General features: G+C 42.4%; 1 protein-coding gene across 5 annotated transcripts in view; it reads left to right on the top strand.

Annotated features, from left to right (window-relative positions):
- The window catches only part of ARHGEF6 (Rac/Cdc42 guanine nucleotide exchange factor 6), a 56,829-nt gene extending 38,340 nt beyond the window's left edge, over nucleotides 1–18,489 (top strand). For 3 of the 5 annotated variants that reach the window (XM_050964855.1, XM_050964851.1, XM_050964856.1), the window contains 11 exons: nucleotides 230–376; nucleotides 1,218–1,304; nucleotides 1,938–2,016; nucleotides 3,176–3,300; nucleotides 4,637–4,774; nucleotides 9,124–9,144; nucleotides 10,029–10,122; nucleotides 11,376–11,465; nucleotides 13,087–13,186; nucleotides 13,975–14,029; nucleotides 15,765–18,489. In XM_050964855.1, coding sequence (XP_050820812.1) covers nucleotides 230–376; nucleotides 1,218–1,304; nucleotides 1,938–2,016; nucleotides 3,176–3,300; nucleotides 4,637–4,774; nucleotides 9,124–9,144; nucleotides 10,029–10,122; nucleotides 11,376–11,465; nucleotides 13,087–13,186; nucleotides 13,975–14,029; nucleotides 15,765–15,905 — 1,077 coding nt within the window. In that variant the 3' untranslated portion in view covers nucleotides 15,906–18,489. The remainder of the gene's footprint in view (nucleotides 1–229; nucleotides 377–1,217; nucleotides 1,305–1,937; nucleotides 2,017–3,175; nucleotides 3,301–4,636; nucleotides 4,775–9,123; nucleotides 9,145–10,028; nucleotides 10,123–11,375; nucleotides 11,466–13,086; nucleotides 13,187–13,974; nucleotides 14,030–15,764) is intronic. The other 2 variants (XM_050964852.1, XM_050964853.1) reach the window with 2 other exon arrangements.
- Nucleotides 18,490–19,661: the final 1,172 nt, after the last annotated feature.

Below are 19,661 nucleotides of genomic sequence, written 5' to 3'. Positions count from 1 at the left end.
ATATCTAGATGCCTTTGAAAATCCTAAATACTTTTAAAAATCTGCCCTATAGAAAGACATTCTCCTTGTAAGTGGTCACACTAATGACTGCATTTGGAGTTAGCCATCAGACTGATAGGAGCATTGCCAGAAAATCTCTTCTTGGTGGGTCAGAGCAGGTATGATTCTGAAGTTTTCCTGTTCTCATTTTAACAAAACTTTTTTTTTGTCTGTGATATCGCCTTTACAGTCACAGTGCCAGGAGCTGAGGAAGAGGAAACAACTTGAATTGCAGATCCTTTCAGAGTCCATTCCAGGATGGGAAGGGGAGGATATCAAAACCATGGGCAATGTAATCTATATGTCACAGGTCATGGTACAGTGTGGGGCAAGTGAGGTAAGGTGTTTAACATGGCAAAAGTCCTTCTCTCCCTCTCAATGCTAAAATGGTAAAAGAACGCTCAAGTCTAAAAATTTTCTTTATCATGGTCGTGTTTGTGAAAGATGCTAAGGGCTCTGGTCCCAGCCCAACAAAGCACTTAAGCATCTGCTTAACTTTAAGTTAAGGAGTCAATGGGACTGCTCGTGTACTTGAAGTTAAGTATGTGCTTAAATGCGTCCCTGGATCAGATCCTGAGTGCTCAGCACCATGCAGGCTCATGCCCTATCTGGCTGGCATTTATCTCTCAAACAAAAAGCTGGTTTCATATTGTCAAGCAAACATGTTCTGTCATCGATCTATATGCACTACTCCTGTTGCCGTTACCCGAAGTTCTGTGGGTAGAATCAGGGCAGGTTTTGACCTTTAAGTTTTAAATAAACAAGTGAGACGTGGTAGTTCTAATGCACTCTCTCTCTGTGTATATATTAATATATGTGTTATATATTCTAGTACATATATATGTGTACGTGGGTGTGTATTATATATGAGTAATTTCTTACTACAGTAGCTCTTATTGGTTTTGATTGAGTATTTACCTAGTAGAGCATTGGTACTTCTCACTGCCAGGCAAATTAATGCTTGGGAGGATGCATGTATGAATGTTTATAGTCTCTGAAGGGATATTAAGTAAAGAAAGTAAGGAAATTTCAAATTAATAGGCTCAGTTCTGGTCCTGTTATCATCATTGGGAACATTGCCTTTGATTTCTGTTGCAACTGGATTGGGCCCATTATACTAATGTCTCTGAGGAAAATCTTTGTGATGCATTGTAAAATGGACGTATTTTTCACTTTAGGAGAAAGAAGAGAGGTATTTCATGTTGTTTTCCAATGTTCTGCTAATGTTGTCTGCAAGCCCTCGGATGACTGGGTTTATCTATCAGGTAGGCACATTTGATTTGAAGTTGCAAGTATTTGGGCGTAAAGAAGGAAACCAAATGTCTGTAATCAGATTAAATTCCTCTGCTTTCTGAAACTCCTCTGTTGTGGTGCTAACCCCCCACCGCCAGGAAACTGAGAACTCTAGCTTACCATACATACAGCATGGGGAGTCGTTAGACAGTTTCCACAAGCATGAGTGCCCTTGAATTAAAATATCTCACTTTCTTATACTCAGAGAGTTCTGAGCAATTACTTTGGTGCATGCACAATAAATGCTGACATGGCTTTACCATTCTGAACCCAAATAGAAACTTCAAACTGGGTATCGTGGCGTGTACCACCCCCATCTGAATGATGACTGGTTAAAAGCTTTCATTATGACCTTTTTTTAACCATAGGCTGATAATTTCCATTTTACATAATTTGATGCTCCAGGCAATGAGTTTTTTGGGGCTTACTACACGACTGAGGTGTTTGGCCTGCTAAGGACAGGGAAAACTAGATCCACAGACTGAAGGGGAATCTTTTCTGGTTTTCTGAAGCCTTCAATGATTTCTGGTGGTGATTTCTGAGAAAGGCAAATTGGCTAAAAATGATAGATGTAGAGTCTGAATCATTGTCATTTCTTTTTGTAGGGAAAACTGCCGTTAACAGGAATGACGCTGACAAAATTAGAAGGAACAGAAGGGACCGAGCATGCTTTTGAAATCACAGGTCACTACACTTTTTGCATTTCCTGTCCAGTGGGAGCAGCATCTATTGTATAAGTAGTTCCAAGCTGCTGCTACATGATATGCTTTACACTTTCACTGGCATGATATGCTATTCTTTTCTTGTTCTTATGCTACAGTGACATCTGAGTTGTGTGTGTCCAGCTCCCTTGTTGAGCAAGAATGGGGTCTGCTTTTGATCCATCTGTGTGCAGTTTAATCTGCCATGACTAGGTTTGGGCTGCTTCAGACTCCATTATGACTTACCAGTAGCTTGTATGCTGAGGAAAGAGGAGAGTGTAGGGTACAGCCAAGGTCTGCTTAAGTTGGTACTGTCTTGTGAAAATGTTGGGAGCCACGTCCATAATCTACTACCAGTTTATTCACAAGCCACTACTTCTGCGCATTGAGTCAGAATATCATCAGAGCTAGAAATGGAAAAAGATCTGGATCATCCAGTCCATCCCTGACCAATGCAGCATTGTTCCCTGATTTATATTTCCTAATTTCTTGTCCATTCTAGTTATAAATGTCTTGTGCCTTGGGGTCCCTTGACAGATCATGCTACAGCCCAAAACATTTCACTGCTAGGAAGCTTTTCCTAATACTCTATCTAAATTTTTCCCTTTCATAATTTCATCCTGTGACTCCTAGTTAGACCAACCTTGTACCATGCTCAGTACTTTGGCTGCATCATTAGCATTTGAACCCTGTAAATATTTGTAGACTGTTATCGTGGCCCCCATTAATTACTACTTACTGAAGCTACACTTATCTTTTAATAAATCTTCACAAGTTTATCCCTCCAGTACCCTGGTCATTTCTGCTGATCTTCTCTGAACTCCCCCCAGTTTGTCAATAGCTTTCCGGCAATGAGGTGCCCTGAATTGAGTACACTGTTCCAGATACAGTCATACCAGAGTGCTTGATTCCCAAAGCCTACTGACCCTAGGAAAAAAGCTCCCATTGACTTAGTTGGGCTTTGGAACAGGCACATATAGAGGGGCTTGCACCTTCCTCCTCTGGGACGCAGTGCTTTTTTTGCAGCCATATCGCATTGCAAACACAGGAGGTGCTTGTTGTCAGAATGAATTGGGCTGAATTTCTCTCTTCGGTGAATTGATGCCATTTTGTAAAGAATGTAATTTAATCCTCTAATTCAGGGAACATGATAGAACGAATCACAGTGTCATGTAACAGCAGCCAGGATTTGCACGAATGGCTCGACCATTTGCAAAGGCTAACCAAAGGGACAATATCCAAAACACAGTCCTGGAGTGCTCATTCTGTAAGTATGTTGGACCATTCCAGCCCTTTCTGAATTGATTGCATCTCAGTATTGTCACTAGGCTTCTTACCTAATGTGACAAAAGCAGATGGTTTTGTATCTAGCCAGTTTCACAGAATCATAGAAATGTTGGGCTGGAAGGGACCTCGAAAAGTCTTTCAATCCAGGCCCCTCTGCTGTGGCAGGATCAAGTAAACCTAGATCATCCCTGACAGATATTTGTCCAACTTGTTTTTAAAGCTTCCACAACCTCCCTTGGAAATCTATTCCAGAGCTGAACTAGCCTTGTAGTTAGAACGGTTTTCCTAATAGCTAACCTAAGCCTCCCTTGCTGCAGATGAAGCCCATTGCTTTTTGTCCTACCTTCAGTGGAGAGGGAGAACAATTGATCACCATCTTCTTTAGAACATCCCTGAATATATTGGAAGCCTGTTATCAGGTCCCCCATCAGCCTTCTTGTCTCAAGATTAAATGGTTTTCTAAACCTTTCATCATTTTGTTGCTCTCCTCTGAACTCTTTCCGGTTTGTCCACATTTTTCCTGAACTGTGGTGCCCAGAATTGGACCCAGTACTCCAGCTGGGGCCTCACCATTGCTGAGTAGAATGCGACAATTACCTCCTGTGTCTTACATACAACACTTCTGTTAATACACCCCAGAATCATATTTGCCTTTTTTGCAGCTGCATCACATTGGCCACTCCTATTCAGCTTGTGGTCCACTATAACCCCCAGATCCCTTTCGGCAGTACTACCACCTAGACAGTTACGCCACATTCTGTAGTTTTGCATTTGATTTTTCCTTCTTAAGTGAAGTACTTTGCACTTGTCGTTATTGAATTTCATCTTGTTGATTTCAGACCAGTTTACAGAGCTACAGGATTTTTCACACTGAGGTCATGGTTCTGGGCCTGTGACTGTATAGTTCACACTTAACGCTATAGCTGGCTATTCATGTCATTTTTCTAATCTCCCTTGCTATCTTTGTGGTAAGCCATGATCGTATAGTAGTTCAGATGGAGAAAGGTCCTTTTTTTTCCTCTCACATATTGTAATTAATCTGATTTAATTAAAATGGTGAGGAGACTTCAGGCAAGAGACTTAAATTTTACAGACACTTAACATCAGCACTGGAATGGGTTACTTAGGGAGCTGGTGGAATCTCCTTCCTTAGAGGTTTTTAAGGACAGGCTTGATGAAGCCCTGGCTGGGATGATTTAGTTGGTGTTGGTCCTGCTTTGAACAGGGGGTTGGACTAGATGACCTCCTGAGGTCCCTTCCAGCCCTGATATTCTATGATTCTGTGTGAAGGCAAACAGCTTTCACAATCTCATCAGGTATTTTCTCAGACTTTTAGTTCTACTGGACAGCTTCGTGGACCACTGGAACCGCCCAAAATCCTTAAACCCTGGACCTTAAGTTGTCTCCGACCTGCTCCTCCGCTCAGACCATCAGCGGCTTTAGGTTACAAAGAGGTAATCTTGGATACATGCAGCATATTGTGCCTTTCATAGACATCTTTAACGTTTATGCACAGAGTTGTTTTGCATGATTATAGTAGAAAGGAGTAGAGTTAATGACCTTTAACGAAGATAGGTTTTAAATTAAAGGTCTCCACAAAATAAAACCCTGATCTTGCAAACACTTATGCAAATACTTAACTTTCAGCATGTATGTCCCACCAAATCAATGGAACTGGTTTCGTGCTTTAAGTTAAGTGCATATGTATTTGCAGGATTGAAGAGTTAATATTTTCCACTGATTCCAGTCCTGCAGTCTTTAGACAAAACTTCCATCTGAGAGTTTTACGTACCTGAGGACCTCCAGACTGGGCTTAACACAGAAAGTTATGGGAAGGAAACCACCATTAATTTTGATTATATTTCTCCACCGTGTATTTTTGGTGCTAGATCACGGATCCCCTGTCAATATTATTCCCCTGGGGAAACTCAGTTTCCAGGGCTTAGGTGACACGCGGGAAGTTGTGGGGAAGCCCATAATAGAACCCAGGTCTTATTCTTAGTCCCCTGTTTTAACCACAAGACCATCCTTCCCTCCCTTAGAATAAACTGAGTAATTGTGTAATGTTCCCGGTAGCAGTAGATGACTAAACAGCTGAATCACCAATCATCCCGGTTACAGTAAAGGTGTGACCATTACTGTCTCACGGTCCTAGACACATCCTAGCCTTGTGTCAGCCACCTTTCTGTTATAAGGGCCTTCAATATTCTGAAACCTGGTGGGCAGGGGTCTGCGGGCTGCAGGAGTGAATTATTTAGGAGGAGGGTTGAGACATCACTGTGTCAATTGAGATGATTTTTTTAATTAAGAAAATTCAGAAATTTTATTTTGAAAACTAAATTGGGTTTTAAGACCCCTTAATCTTTGCTTGCTCTGAGTCCCTAATGTTGACTAAGCAGTTTCATACTTGCATGACAAACTGTTGTCCACTTACTACATTTTAATCTAAGGCTGAATCACTGCTTTGCAATAATAAATGGATTTTTTTAAAATCGGCCAAAAAATGTATAGGTTGACCAATATAACTATTGACACCACAGCCCTTTGAATCTCATTCACAAGTTATTACTGGGTAGTTGCAACACAGCACGTTAGACTATATGTCTAGAAAACAGTTTAAGATTTCTCAAGAAGAGAATTTATTATTGGTGATTCCATAGCAACCGTTGTGTGATAAGAGAATGACCATGTGACTTAGGGTCAAATCCTGGTGCGTAAAGCCTACCGTACAGTGAAAAACTCTCCACAGAGCATAGGGGCAGGCTGCAATGAACCCCTGCACAAAGTGGATGTCAGCAATACCCTGTGTGCTAAGCAGAGGCATATTATTGCCTAGGCCGACAAATTTACAGGGGCGGGAAATTTATAATAGCAGCATTTTTGTAATCACGGCATCAGTGATGCCGCGATTCTACCACGCATAGCACGTATTGAAACCACCAGTGATGGCACAACTCCATTTAGTAAACGTACTCACGAGAATACTAAACATTAATAATATGACCGGAAGGAAGAAATTAAGCAGTTCTCAGTTAAAAAAAAAAAAAAAAAAGCTATACAAAAGAAAGAAAGGGAAAATGAAATGATATCAAAAATGTGCAAAATAGATTCTTTGTCGTATCAGTTAGTGCCAATAGTGAAACAGAAAAAATAGTTGAAAGTAGTAGTGAAGTAAAAAGTGAAAATATTGGTGTTGATATTAAAAATATTGATGTTTAATAAGTTCGTATGGGGCCAGGGGTGACAATTATTTCAGGGCCTAGGGGCAGCAAAATCATTAGCCTGCCACTGGTGCTAAGGGGCAATGTTCTGGTGGCAGCTCCCAGCCCCCACCCACACAAACCTTAATTTAAAATGTGTAAGTGAAGCTAGTGTTCATGGAAAGATGTCAGGTTGATAATTAAAAGCTACTTATTTAATGTTTATGGACCAGGCCCAGCATGGGTAGTTGATGTGTCTCACGCTGCCCTACCAGCATGCCTCACATGCATTTTGGCAGGATTGGATCTAGGAATGAGCCATTCAGCTCAGACTCACTCTACTGAGGTTCCTGGCAGGGTACTCTTTAGCGCCAATTGTGAAGAGGGGTCTTGGGAAGTGGACCTCACTTGCTAGGATCTGTCTGTGGACCCTCCCTGGCATCATTTTGTAGCTTAAAGCCTTTTCAGAGCTGTTTGCATTTTGCAAATCAGAACCCCAATTCCAAGTAGAACCAGACCCGACATGACTCATCTGGAATGTGCACTAATTGATTGACCCACTTTGAGCAGGAAGGAAAAAACGTAAATTTTAAACACATAAGGCAACATTCTGATCTTGGTGTTACACTGTGTAAATTCAGATGAACTCCAGCTGGAGCTTTGTTCATGCACTAGAAGCCAGTACTCAGCTCCGTTTTTAAAGGCATAACATTTCTGTTCACACACTAAGTGATTCAAAGGGCTTCCACACAATGCATTCTTAATTTACACCTCCCACAATTACGTGGCGCACAGTAATGGCTTTGAATGAGACCTTTTAAAATTTAGGCTGCACCTCATGGATACAACCATGTAATGGGGATGAGAAATCAGACCAGGTCAGGTTCCTGTTATGAGACATATAAAAGTGATTTTAAAAATCCATTTCTGAAAAGAGAATTTAGAGCTTCAATTGAAAGAAATTCATTATTGTCTTGGGGGGATAGTGCAGAGTTTGACGGAAAGAAAGGAGATTTTTAGACATCCACTGAAATTTCAATTGGTTTCTTGTTCGTAGGACGGAATTTCACAGATTTTTGTGCTCTTTCTCATAGCTAGCTGCATTCAGGAAACCCCAGAACCCTGCTTACGCACTGTGTATCAGTGTTGCCATTTCAGTGTAAACTGGGTCATTTTTCCTGTTCTGTTTCTAGTCATAATTTGAAATTACAGAGCAGGTGCCCACTGGTAAATTTTCATGTCCGGATTTGGGGTAATGGGGTGTGACACACATTTCCTAGCTTGAAAAATTACCTGGTTTGCATGACTTGTAAGGTTTCTTCTTACAGCAGCATATTTCTGTGCAAACAGCAACTTCTGTTGGGTCAGAGGGCATCACGTGCGTGAGTGCACCTGGAGGAGGAATCTTGCCTCAAAACCCATATCATATAGATTCTGTGGGTCTTTCCCAGAGACCCCACAAAACCATTTGTAGTAAGAGCTGCTTGTAGGAGCAAATCTGGCCCTCAGTACTTCAGCTATGAAACTTATCTAACTGCTGGGGAACACATGACAGCAGGTTATCAGGCCAGGGAGCTACTTTGCTAATCCATCCTAAGGACTAGAATAGTTTCTGTGGCCTTTGCAGCCCACACTAGGGAAGGGAAAAATAGAGGTTCAATCAACCCCTGTCCACACCACACTGTCCTCAGAGCAAATGGATACCACAGAAACCCATGGTGCGGGACCCTATTGGATACAGCGTGTGTGGACACCTCCCTGCAAAATCTCCTGGCATCTTTCTGCCCTCTTCTGCAACAGATCCACAGTGGTTCCACCGTGTTGGGAGCCCTGTGTGCCTGCTGAGGATTTGGGCCATATTGACGATGGTTATAGGGGACACTCTATTTCTAGTGAAGTAGGAGGAGAGTTCTGGTGTATTTCAATGCCTTGCACTGTAGCAGTCTCTCATTTAGGAGGACGTTGATGAGGAAAAAAAAATAATTCCGCTAGAATAGGGTCCCATTCTACTTTAGAAAACACAGTTCACCGCACGCCAGGGGACATTGCCACCCTGACACCAAATGTTCCCTCAGCCCCATTGACTTGAAGAAAGGGTTACTGTTCTTGAAACAAATCTGAGCCTAGAGCAACACCCCTGAGCCTGACCCTGACCCTACAGCTTCTCCACGAGTCTGGGTGGGTGGGAGTTGTGGATGCAGAGCAGCTGCAGAGTCGGTGCCTTAGCTTGCATATTGAGGTTGGATTTCTCGTGATTTATTGCATTTCTAAGATGTATGGTTATAAATAAGCAGTATTTACTGACATCCTACTACTACTCATTGAAGCATGATCACTATTTTTGCTGTATTAGGAGTATATGAATGCCTGCTTGCCATGTATTTCATATTTCATTTATTTTTCAACATTCATAATTTTGCATGAAACCATGCTCTTTTTGGTTCTTTTGCATGTTGATACTGAGGGTGTGACAATCCCTGTAACACATTAATTGCAACACTAACATTTAAATGTTGTTTTAGAATTATTGATTAAATGAACTTGGTCAGTAAAATCATCGACCACTCACTCTCATCTTCTCTTTCTTTACATATTCATTTTAGAGGATGTCTTATATCTTAAAGGTAAGGGTAGATACATCTCTTTGGCTTATTGTAACATAGAATGCTTGTGCTGTGACCTTTATTAAGCAGATCCTTCTTCTCCTGTTTGCTTTTTCCTAATTGTGCCTGCTTTTAATAATTTACAGTATGACTCAATTCTGATTGGTATATACATTTTGAACAGGTTCACCAAAAATATTTAGGACTGTGACACAAAGGCTGAATTGCATGAAAAACATGACACCCCTGTTATTTGTATAGTTACTAGATCTTTTAGCCTTGATATTTATATTACACATAACCTGTCATATACAAATGCTTTCAAAATCAATCAGAATGATTGTGGCTCAACAAAAGAACTAAGAACTTGTTTCTTATCTTTACAATCTTATCAGACACTAACTCTGTGTGTATATGCCTATATTTCATACATATGTGTGTGGGAAGGTATTTATAATTATACACACACAGATATAGTGTGTATATATATATAAACACTGTATCATTTATGATATGTTCTATATTATAAACAAAAATGTAATATAGGAATTAACATGTATACAGTTCCATAGGGAATTTTATAACTGACCACAGAAAAGTTGATCATACTGATATTTCTAGTGAATTTATGTGAGTCACTTACCAAAAGATTATATTTCATCTGATTGTGTTTTATTCCTCAGTCATTTCCTTGAGATACATGCACAGTTCCCATTGCTTTTACTGGGATTTGTGCACACAAACCTAGTGCAGGGAATAGCGCTAAGTGCTGTGAAGTTCCTTAACTTTATAATTGCGTGCAAAGGAGTTTAGTGCATAATGCAATGAACCACATCAGTCTGAATTGCTCTGCTATTTTAGCTACCTTTGACTCTTATTTAGAAGGAAAGTCTGTTTCTCTATAGGATTCCAGCAAGAGTCCAAAGACAATGAAGAAGTTTCTTCCTAAAAGGAAAACGGAAAGAAAAGCATCTGATGAGGAGTTTGTTATTAGAAAAAGTAAGTGTTTTCTTTTCTGTAGGGGAGTTCTGTTTGCAAAGTAATTTGCATGAGATTTTAAATGAAAACGGAGCCATTTGTTCAATGCATCCTGTGTTGCACATAAATAACTAAAGGTACTTTGTTTTTGAGATTTTTTGAAAGCCTTCATCATACCTCATAAGCTTCCCACTATGTCATGCACAGCTGCCATCTATCTTAGTTTTGTAAGACTCTTGTGGGAATGCTTAGCATTTATATCACTTTTACCATTGATTTAAGCATCACAAAATCACTATGAGAAAGGTAGGGAAGTTATTGTCCTCACCATACAGATAGGGAAACAGGGACCAAGATGATAATCTTCAAAGCGGTTAAGTCACAATAGCTGTGCTCTTCTAGGACAATGCAGATCACAAAGCCCAAGAAGGAAGCCAGTGAAAGCTGGGGACAAAACATTCTTTGTCAAGGGGATCTGGCTATGAAACTAACTTTCAGAGGAGATCAGGCCAGTTCAGTGTCTGCCCATCTTTAAGGAACTCTGCAAAACCTCTCTCTTCAAAAAAGCTTTCCAACATAAGAGTAATATTCCCAATACAGGCTTCTTCTTGTACTGCTAAACCCCTGCCAACAAAAAAAATTGATAAAATCTAACTCTCCTTCTCTCCCTCTCCTCCCCCCACCCCCCAAAAACGTTTTTATCATGCTAAGGGAGATCTGTTGGAGATTCCATGAAGTCTACTTAGGACATAACTTTTGATTTTTAAGTGGAAGGGGATCAGATACTGTGATGAAGAGTGGCAGTACAAAACCCTAAAAGAGATGAGTGACTTCCCCAAGGTCACAGAGTGAGACAGTGACAGAGGCAGAATTAGAAATCAGGACGTCCTGGTTCTTAGTCGTACCTCTCTCGAGGATCCTGGCAGTGGGGTTTTAAGCCTGCAGCTTCTTAACAAGTGCACTTATTTCCCCTGCAAGTCCTTCATACCATGGGTAGTAGCTACCTCACCCTTCACAGCACTTGCTATCCAGTATCCCCATCATTCCTTTAGTCAGACCTCAGCCAGAGGTAGGCACCACTCCACTTAACTGGCCTTCCTGTGACATACAAAGCTCTCCGTCCCTATCACCTCTGCCTTACTCCCAGAGACAATACTATTTGTCATACAAGCACGGCTGTCTCTCCTCGTAAGTGAGTTTGTTGCAAGGGTTTTGAAAGAGAAAAAAGAAGCCAAAATATATTGCTTTTAGCCAATATTTGTAATGTTTTGCAGGTACTGCTGCACTAGAAGAGGATGCCCAGATTCTGAAAGTTATTGAGGCCTATTGCACTGGTGCAGGTTTTCAGCAAACTCTCAGTTCAGGTAGACACACAAACCTATTACATAATTCACAAGGTATCTGAAATGATCATCACCTCTTAGGAAAAAAACAGTGTTGCAACATATGGCAATCAAGCTTGTGCAAAGAAACCGTGGTGTCTGAATCATCAAGATAAGTACATTTCATACATCTAGTGGTTTATTTGCTATTGTTTTTTCTTCTATCACAGAGGATGAGAAAGTAGGAGGTAAGATGGCAGACGCTTTGGGTTGTAGTACACAGCTACTTCACTAGCACTTGGTAGGAATTAAACAAACCTAGTTTGTGCCTGTGGCTGTGAGTAAGAGAAACTGATGCTAATCTCAGGTTGATAGGTAGCTTTTGAAAGGAAGCTTGAATATTATCTCTTGATCAGCCGCATGTTTAAGAACAAGCTGCTTCATGAGAACCCGAGTATCTAACATTTTGTGAAACTCTGGAACTACAGCTATTTATCAGTGCTGGTGAGAGATCAGAGTCAATTGGTGAACTATCAGATGAGGAAACATTTTTAAATTGGGACCCATGAAACATGTATCTTCTAATGGTTCCTACCCTAAACAAATACTTTAATTTATAAGCAATCAAATAATTTTAGATTCAGGCAGTGCCTCCAACAACTTGCCATTTACTGCTTTAGCCTCAGTTAACTTAAGCACATGCTTAAGTCCATCCTTCTTCAGCAAAGCACTTAAACACTTGCTGTCCCATTGAAGTCAACAGGATTTAAACACATGCTTGTATTTAAGCACGTGATTTAGTGCTTTGCTGAATTAGGCCATTGCCCATAATGTACCTTCTTTCAGTATTCCTGCTGCTTGGATTGAGAATGGCCACAGCTAATTGGGTGCTGACTCCATGTGGGTATTTAACGTACTGCAGTGTAGGCATTGTGGGGACCTAGTGGAGTCACTTCTGCTCTCATTGTTAGCGGACTTGGCCTGTCTGCCTCTGCATGTGCTGTTGAAAGTTTTACTCCTGGATGTACGTTGTTTGTGCAGAAACTAGTGGATTATCAAGGTGTAAATGGCAAGTTAGCTCAAAAGAGGAATGTTGTACGTGGCCTTTGAAGAAACCCTCTACGGCCTGGGCTACACTATTGGGGGGGTTCGAACTAAGATACGCAACTTCAGCTATGCTATTCGCGTAGCTGAAGTCAAAGTATCTTAGTTCAACTTACCTGGCCGTCCTCACAGCGGCGAGTCGACTGCTGCGGCTCCCCTGTCGACTCTGCTTACTCCTCCTGCCGTGGTGGAGTACGGGCGTTGATTAGTGGATCGATATATCGCGTCCAGACGAGATTGATCCTCGATACATCGAACACTACTCGCCAATCCAGGGGGTAGTATAGACGTACCCTAAGCAGGGGACATGTGTAGACAACAGGGATCCCATCCTGCCTGGAGCTTCTGGGTGCTACTGTCATATAAAAACTAAATAATGAATCGACCCAGTTCTGCCTTCAGCAGTTTCACAATGATCTATCCTCATTGGCTTCACTGGAGGTGTTCCTGATATAGACTAGGGTGAGCTAGTTCACAATTAGGCTTGTGATTTCTAAATGGTGTCAGCTGTTGTGGCAGGTTTCAGTTTTTCTTTTTGTTTGGCAACTCTTGTTTATAGGCTCTCGTAAAGACTCCCTACCCCAGGTCCTACTGCCTGAGGAAGAGAAAATCATCATAGAGGAAACAAGAAGCAATGGTCAGACTGTCACGGAGGAAAAGTGCGTGAGGTTTCCCTGTTTGCGTGTTTATGCTTTAAACTTTATGATAAATTCCAGTGGATTTTGGGTGATACCTTAAAAACCAAGGCCATGTCTTCTCTGTGTAGATGTCATTGGAAGGATATAGGTACTCAGGTCAGAACATGCCCAGTGCATCCTTACAAACTATGGCCCTTGACATTCACTGTGAGTTTCAGGTGGCAAGGAATATAAGATTGATTCCAATTTGTATTTAGCTCCTTTTCTTTTTAAAATTGGAGGCCAGATCCTCAGCTGGTGTAAATCAGCACCATTTCATTGGAGGCTATGCCAGTGTACACCAGCTCAGGGTCTGCACCTGGATTTTTCACTGTGACAGCTAAGGTAAATCCTTTTTACAGGTTATTTATTTGTAAAATCGTTACTGCTCCTGCCAAGCCCCGACAGATTCATCCATCCATCCATCTTCCATGCATACCGTTCGATGTAGATGCCTTGTATGTTTTGTTGTTGAGACCTAGATAAACAATATTTTCTAAAATTTGAAAAGAGAGTTACATTTTGATGGCTGTGAGGTTTAAATGCTCCTCTGCTAAGACTCCAGAACTAGGTCTCCTGGATGGACCCTCAGCACTGAAGTGCTGGCACATACTTAGCTCAGGAAATGTTAATAGCCTTGCTGGAATAAGCAGCCTAAGATAAAATACAAACTGCCAGCACCTCCCCCAACTATTTGTATGCAGACATCATTCTGATGTAGATTTACTGCACCTCAGCTCTCTTATCTTAATTTTCTGCTTATTTTCTAGAAGTCTGGTAGACACGGTTTATGCACTGAAAGATCAGGTCAAAGAATTAAAGCAGGTAACTAGAGTATTTCTGCATGTGCTGTCAGTAAGGAGCAGTGATTAAACAGGTGGCCTTGCTCTACCCACATTCTATCAATTAGCTGATCTTTGTTTGAGAACTCAGCTGCCTTCAAAATGATGGGTCTGATCCTGCAGCTGCCTGACAGGCATACTTAACACTGAGGGTATGGCTACACTTACAGTTTTGCAGCGCTGGTAGTTACAGCTGTGTAGGGCCAGCGCTGCAGTGTGGCCACACTGAGAGCTACCAGCGCTGCAGTGTGGCCACATTTGCAGCACTTGCAGCGCTGTTGGGAGTGGTGCATTGTGGGCAGCTATCCCAGCATTCAAGTGGCTGCAGCGTGCTTTTCAAAAGAGGGGGGTGGGGTGGAATGTGACAGGGAGCGTGGAGGAGACAGAGAGAATGGATTTTTGGAGTTGACACTGTTCTCAGCTCCCTGCCTTTCAAGTTCTAAGGACTGTGCCTACCTTCAATCATTTCAAAAGTTCTAACTCCCTTCCCCCACTCCTCTCTCATTCACTAAATGCAGATTATGTACTGCTAAATACCCGTCAGACCAGATCAGCAACTGCTGAACACGGACTTCCCCCTCCCCCCCGCTGTGTGAGAGTGCTGTTTCTCTCTTCAAGCAAACAGCTGTGAACATTCCAAAGTAATTCCCCTGCCTGCCTCAGCTCGCTCAGCAAACAGGAGCTGTGTTTGTTTTTTAAATAAGCAGTTTGGCTGAACTCCGAGCTCTCCCTTTCTTCCGGTTTGTTGTGGACAGGAATTCTGGGATACCTCCTTATACCCCGGAGGTCAATAAAAGCGCTGGTGGGCGTCCACACTTGCTGACCAGCGCTGGATCACCAGCACTGGAATCCCTACACCCGAGGCTCGACCGGGTGTACAGCCAGCGCTGCAACCAGGGAGTTGCAGCGCTGGCCGTGCTTTGCAAGTGTGGCCACATCCTAAGTTGCAGCGCTGTAACCCCCTCACCAGCGCTGCAACTCTCTAGTGTAGCCAAGCCCTGACCTCAACTTGAGTTCTGTGTGCCAAGTGGCTGCAGGATCCGTGGGGCTCTGTGCTTTGTCTCCGTATATGACGAGTGCAGAGCAGGTTTAGCCTCTGTCAGCTGTATATTGGCTTCTTAATTGTCCTGTCCTTTAGTCTCTATTGTCCGTAGTGTTCCTGTTATAGAATTTTGATAAACAGATGTAAACATTAATGCCCGTTGGGGTAGGAGAGGGAAGCATCCTTCCTTCCCCTCCCCTGCACCCCAGTTCTAGATCTTCTTGACTCACTCCACTACCAGAGGGCCTTGAAGTCCTGGTCCTGGAATGGGATTCCTGCAGGTGGATGCTTATGCCCATGTGAAGTCCCAGTTACTTCGATGTGGACCGGTATAGCAGCACAGCTCTGGCTGAGCAGGATCAGACCCTGAGTTTATTCAAAACCACAAGTGACCTGGTCTGCGAATCGTTGGAAACCAGCACTAAATTTTGTCAATTGTCCCTGTTTTGGGTATGTTTGGGTTTGGGGGGCTTCCCCCCACCACCACTTTTTGGTGACGATTAAGGCATGCTACCGCAAAACACTTATGCACATGTTTAAGTCTATTACTGTTCAGCAAAGCATTAGGCATGCATTTAACATTAACCACATATTTAAATACTTTGCTCTTTTGGGCCTATAAGGTTTTTGAACTTTGCTAAGAATAAATGTAGCAGGTTTTTTCTTCCCCCCGCAGGAGAGTAAAAAAATGAAACAATGTTTGGAAGAAGAGCTGAAGTCAAGAAAAGATTTAGAGAAGTTAGTCAGAAGGCTATTGACGCAAACTGATGAATGTGCCAGGGATGAGACTGGGCGCAAGTCCTCGGTTTTAGCTTGAATTCGGGACGAAGCTGCTGGCAGTTGCGTGTGACCTCAGGCGTTCTTGGGAAGCAGAACTGGATGCTTTGCCTCTTCTTGCTCCTTATTGTATTTTGTTGTGGGGTTTGGTTTTTTGTTACAAAGAAAAAAGTGGTAATGAAAAATAGTTTGTTTCTGTTCCATAAGGATATAACACATACCACAAACAATTAAATAGTCAACAGCTAAAATGGTCAGCGAGGGGTCTAAGATTCACAGTTCATCTGCAGCAACTAATACCTCATTGTACCTGCTACTGGAAGCAAATAAGAAGTCTGCAAATGACTGCCACTCAGAAGAGGGGTTTGGCAGTGGTTTCCTACAAAGGAAATGTAAGCACTTTTTATGCTTTCCTTTTTATGCTTTTTAACATGCCCGGTACTTAATTTATTAAATGGAAATGTTATTGAGCTGGAGTCAGGTAAAAACCAAAAAGCAACTAGCACTTGTTTTCTGAAAATCAAGAATGGAAGTTTTCCCCTCCAAATATTCCCCCCACCCCACATTAGTTGTCTGTAGCAAGATAGTGCCCTGCAATAGTGTGGTTCCCATGTGGCCTTTATACAGATGAAAATGTGCAATTAACATTTTAAGACATTTTTAATTTAACTCCTTGGAGCAGTAGGATCTTCTTCTGTCATTAGCACATCAGGAAGTCACATTGGATGAAACTCTTAGCAGCTAAATGGTTAACATAACAGTTAACTTCTCTTTTGCCCAAAGGCCTGTTTCTAATGCGTGACCTCTGATACTGGGTCCTGTTACACTTTCACTTTCTAAACCTCCATGTAGTGAATACGTTTTATATTTTCCCAGTGCTTTTACTTTGCCATATGTGCTCCCCCCTTTATGGAATGCACAGTTGGCTTGACAAGGGGTTGCTAGAGGTTTTTTCCCCTACTTAAAACATTTGTAGTTCCTTCACCTTGGTTATGAAAAAAAGACAATGACCACTAATTACTCCGTCCACCCCAAAAAGGGCTTTATAATAGGAAACAATATTCTGTTGCAACAGGAGAAATATTTACATTTATGCTTTGACAAGAGCTGCAATGGTCAATCTCCCTCCTGTGTAAGAATGTATACAGTTTTTACAAATTGCTGGCAGAAATACCTGCTAAATCAAAGAACACATACAGTGTGCATATGTAGACTATCTGGCTCTGGGTTCCCCTTGTTTTGTTATTGTTGCTTTATTTTCCTTGCTAGCAATTCGTCATTCATTTTAGCAGAAGGTCTGGAGTATTCTAACTGGTGAGAATGAATATCAAGGGGCAGTGTCCCACAGTGATGTAGACACATATCATAGCACATTACTCTAAGTTCTTCATGAAGGAAATATTACAGGGAATAATTATTACCCTCCTAATGCAATTAAAGTTCAACATGAGTGGTGCAAATTGCATTTGGGGTTGAGAAGCAATTAGGCTGAAAAGCTGGATTCAAAGCGGCAGAGCATTTTCAAATGGGTTTTCATTTTATTGTGTTTGTTTGATTTTGATTTTTTTTTTTTTTTTTTTTTTTTTTTTTAAATCTTGGGCCCTGTTTGCTTTGGCCAACATTCACTGTCCCTGTCCTTATTTCTCGATGGTAGGTGGTCCCTGAAGTGACCAGCTCTCTGACTCCTCTCACTTTGGCATCGAGTGTGTGAAGCTGAGATGTACTGAGCTGACACTGGCCATGGCAATCTGTCCATGCCCCATTGCACGGGCACTGGGCTTTAACATGCATTCACTTCTGAAGGGCAGAAGTGTGAAATTTTGGTGTGTCGCTGGATGTCATGAAGCTGGTTCTCTGACTTCCCTAGTAACATCCCTGTGCTTAGGGTGACCAGATGTCCTGATTTTATAGGGACAGTCCTGATTTTTTGGGCTTTTTCTTGTATAGGCTCCTATTACCCCCACCCCCTGTCCTAATTTTTCATACTTGCTGTCTGGTCACCCTACCTGTGCTGCTCCTGTCAGAGTAACTTCTCCACTGATTTTTGGGGAGCCAGAGTAGGAGAGGCAGTAATCTACCCCATGCTCCAGCAGCAGGCCAGCTGTGTCTTCTGACTCGCTGGGCTGGCATGCACTTACGCACCCAGGCCACATTTGGCTCATGAACTGTAATCAATAAGTGAACTAAACCAGACTGTGACTTATAGTCCTGGGCAAAAGGTATAAATATATCCATCTAGTTAGAGTTTATTTGAACCCATGCTGTGTACATATGCATGTTTATAGGATTTTTGATGTGCTGGAGGATGTGCTAGTACGTTTTTGGAACAGATGCATGTACTGAGCGTAACAAGCCAAAAATAAAATAAAAGAAATAAATAAAGGAAAGGAAGCCATGTCAAACGGATAGCAGTGTTGCCATAGTTACTTTGTTTACAGTACTTTGTAAATAGGTTCTGGTTAGTCTGTCTTAAGATGGATGCTCTGTGTCAGCTGCCTTCCACTTGATCTTTTGTCATGTAGATTTATTTACTGTTACTACTTATGCAAGTTCAATTTTCTAATGTTTTTATTTTGAACTATTTTTAAGTGACATTTTCAACAAATAAAGAAGGATAAAAATGGCTTCTTTGCTACATCTGTTGTTTTCTTTGTGTCCAGTTCCCCTCTTCCCCGGGATTGGAATCCTCAAAATATAGCACCTGTTCGGTTAGGCTTTCAGTGTCTGTGTCACAGGATCGCTGATTTCTGTGGATAGACTGAGCCCAGGGCCACTGGACTGGAGCAGGGGAGCCCAATCCAGCTAATTGAAGAGGGTTGGGCTACACCTGGGCCTATAAAGTGCAGCTAATAGGCAGCTGGTGGGACAGGACTGAGACAGGCTGAGCCCCAGTCAGCAGAGGTCACACTGGAGTGGAGCTGATTCCTGTGGTGGGTCTCTGGAGTAAAGGGGCAACTCCACAACTCCAAGATGGGAGCAGAGCTGGAGGAGACAAGGTGCTGCCAGGAGCTGGAGAACCAGCTGGAAGGGGTGACCTAGCAGCCTGGGGACCAGGTATTGGCTTAAGACTGTGTTCTCTTTGCTTGTTAACCTTTGTTATAAAAGAATAAACCTCCTGGCCTGGGGCTGGGCATGGAAGCGCATGCTTAGTGACAGGGCAGCATTCCCCCCCCCCAGTGTGCCCACTGTCAGTCTGGCATTTGGCACAAAGGCCATACCAAGAACGAGTTGGTATGGCAATACAGAAGTCAATCTAAGGCTAGAGTTTGCAGGCTCGGTCCTATCTTATCTAGGATACAGGTTGTTGGCAGGCTCTGGCATCAGTGGATTTTACTGAAAATCCTGCCACAGTGAAATCTGGAGGTGTTCAAAATACTGCCCACAGTCAACCAGATTTATATGGAGAAGGTGAGTTGTGTGGTGATTGCAGGCTGATTCTCTGCAGCACAGGGAGGGGTGGTGGGCTGGGCTGTTGGGGAGCTGGCCACTCACTGAGTCTCTGCCTGACTCCAGCCATAGATTAGAACAGCCTGCTGAAGTCTATGTCAGCTGGCCATGGTCCCATCCTCCTCCCGTCATGCCCCCTGTGCTTGGTCTATAGGGATGTGGATGGAAGTGCCTGCTCAGCCAGTTCTTTGTCCACTGGGCACTCCTCCATGCTGGGGGATATCCCAGCAAGCAAAGGAGTTGAGTCTCTGCTCTATTTGTGCCTCTCATGGATGAGGATTTGCTCCTTCACATGCCAGCTTACAGTACTCAGCTCTGGTCTTTCTCACTGGCTTCTAGCAGTGTAATG

The sequence above is a fragment of the Gopherus flavomarginatus genome, chromosome 8, assembly GCF_025201925.1.
Source record: "Gopherus flavomarginatus isolate rGopFla2 chromosome 8, rGopFla2.mat.asm, whole genome shotgun sequence".
Classification (NCBI taxonomy): Eukaryota; Metazoa; Chordata; order Testudines; family Testudinidae; genus Gopherus; species Gopherus flavomarginatus.
The sequence above is the reverse complement of the archived record's forward strand: the minus strand, read 5'-3'. Positions and strand labels throughout refer to the sequence as shown.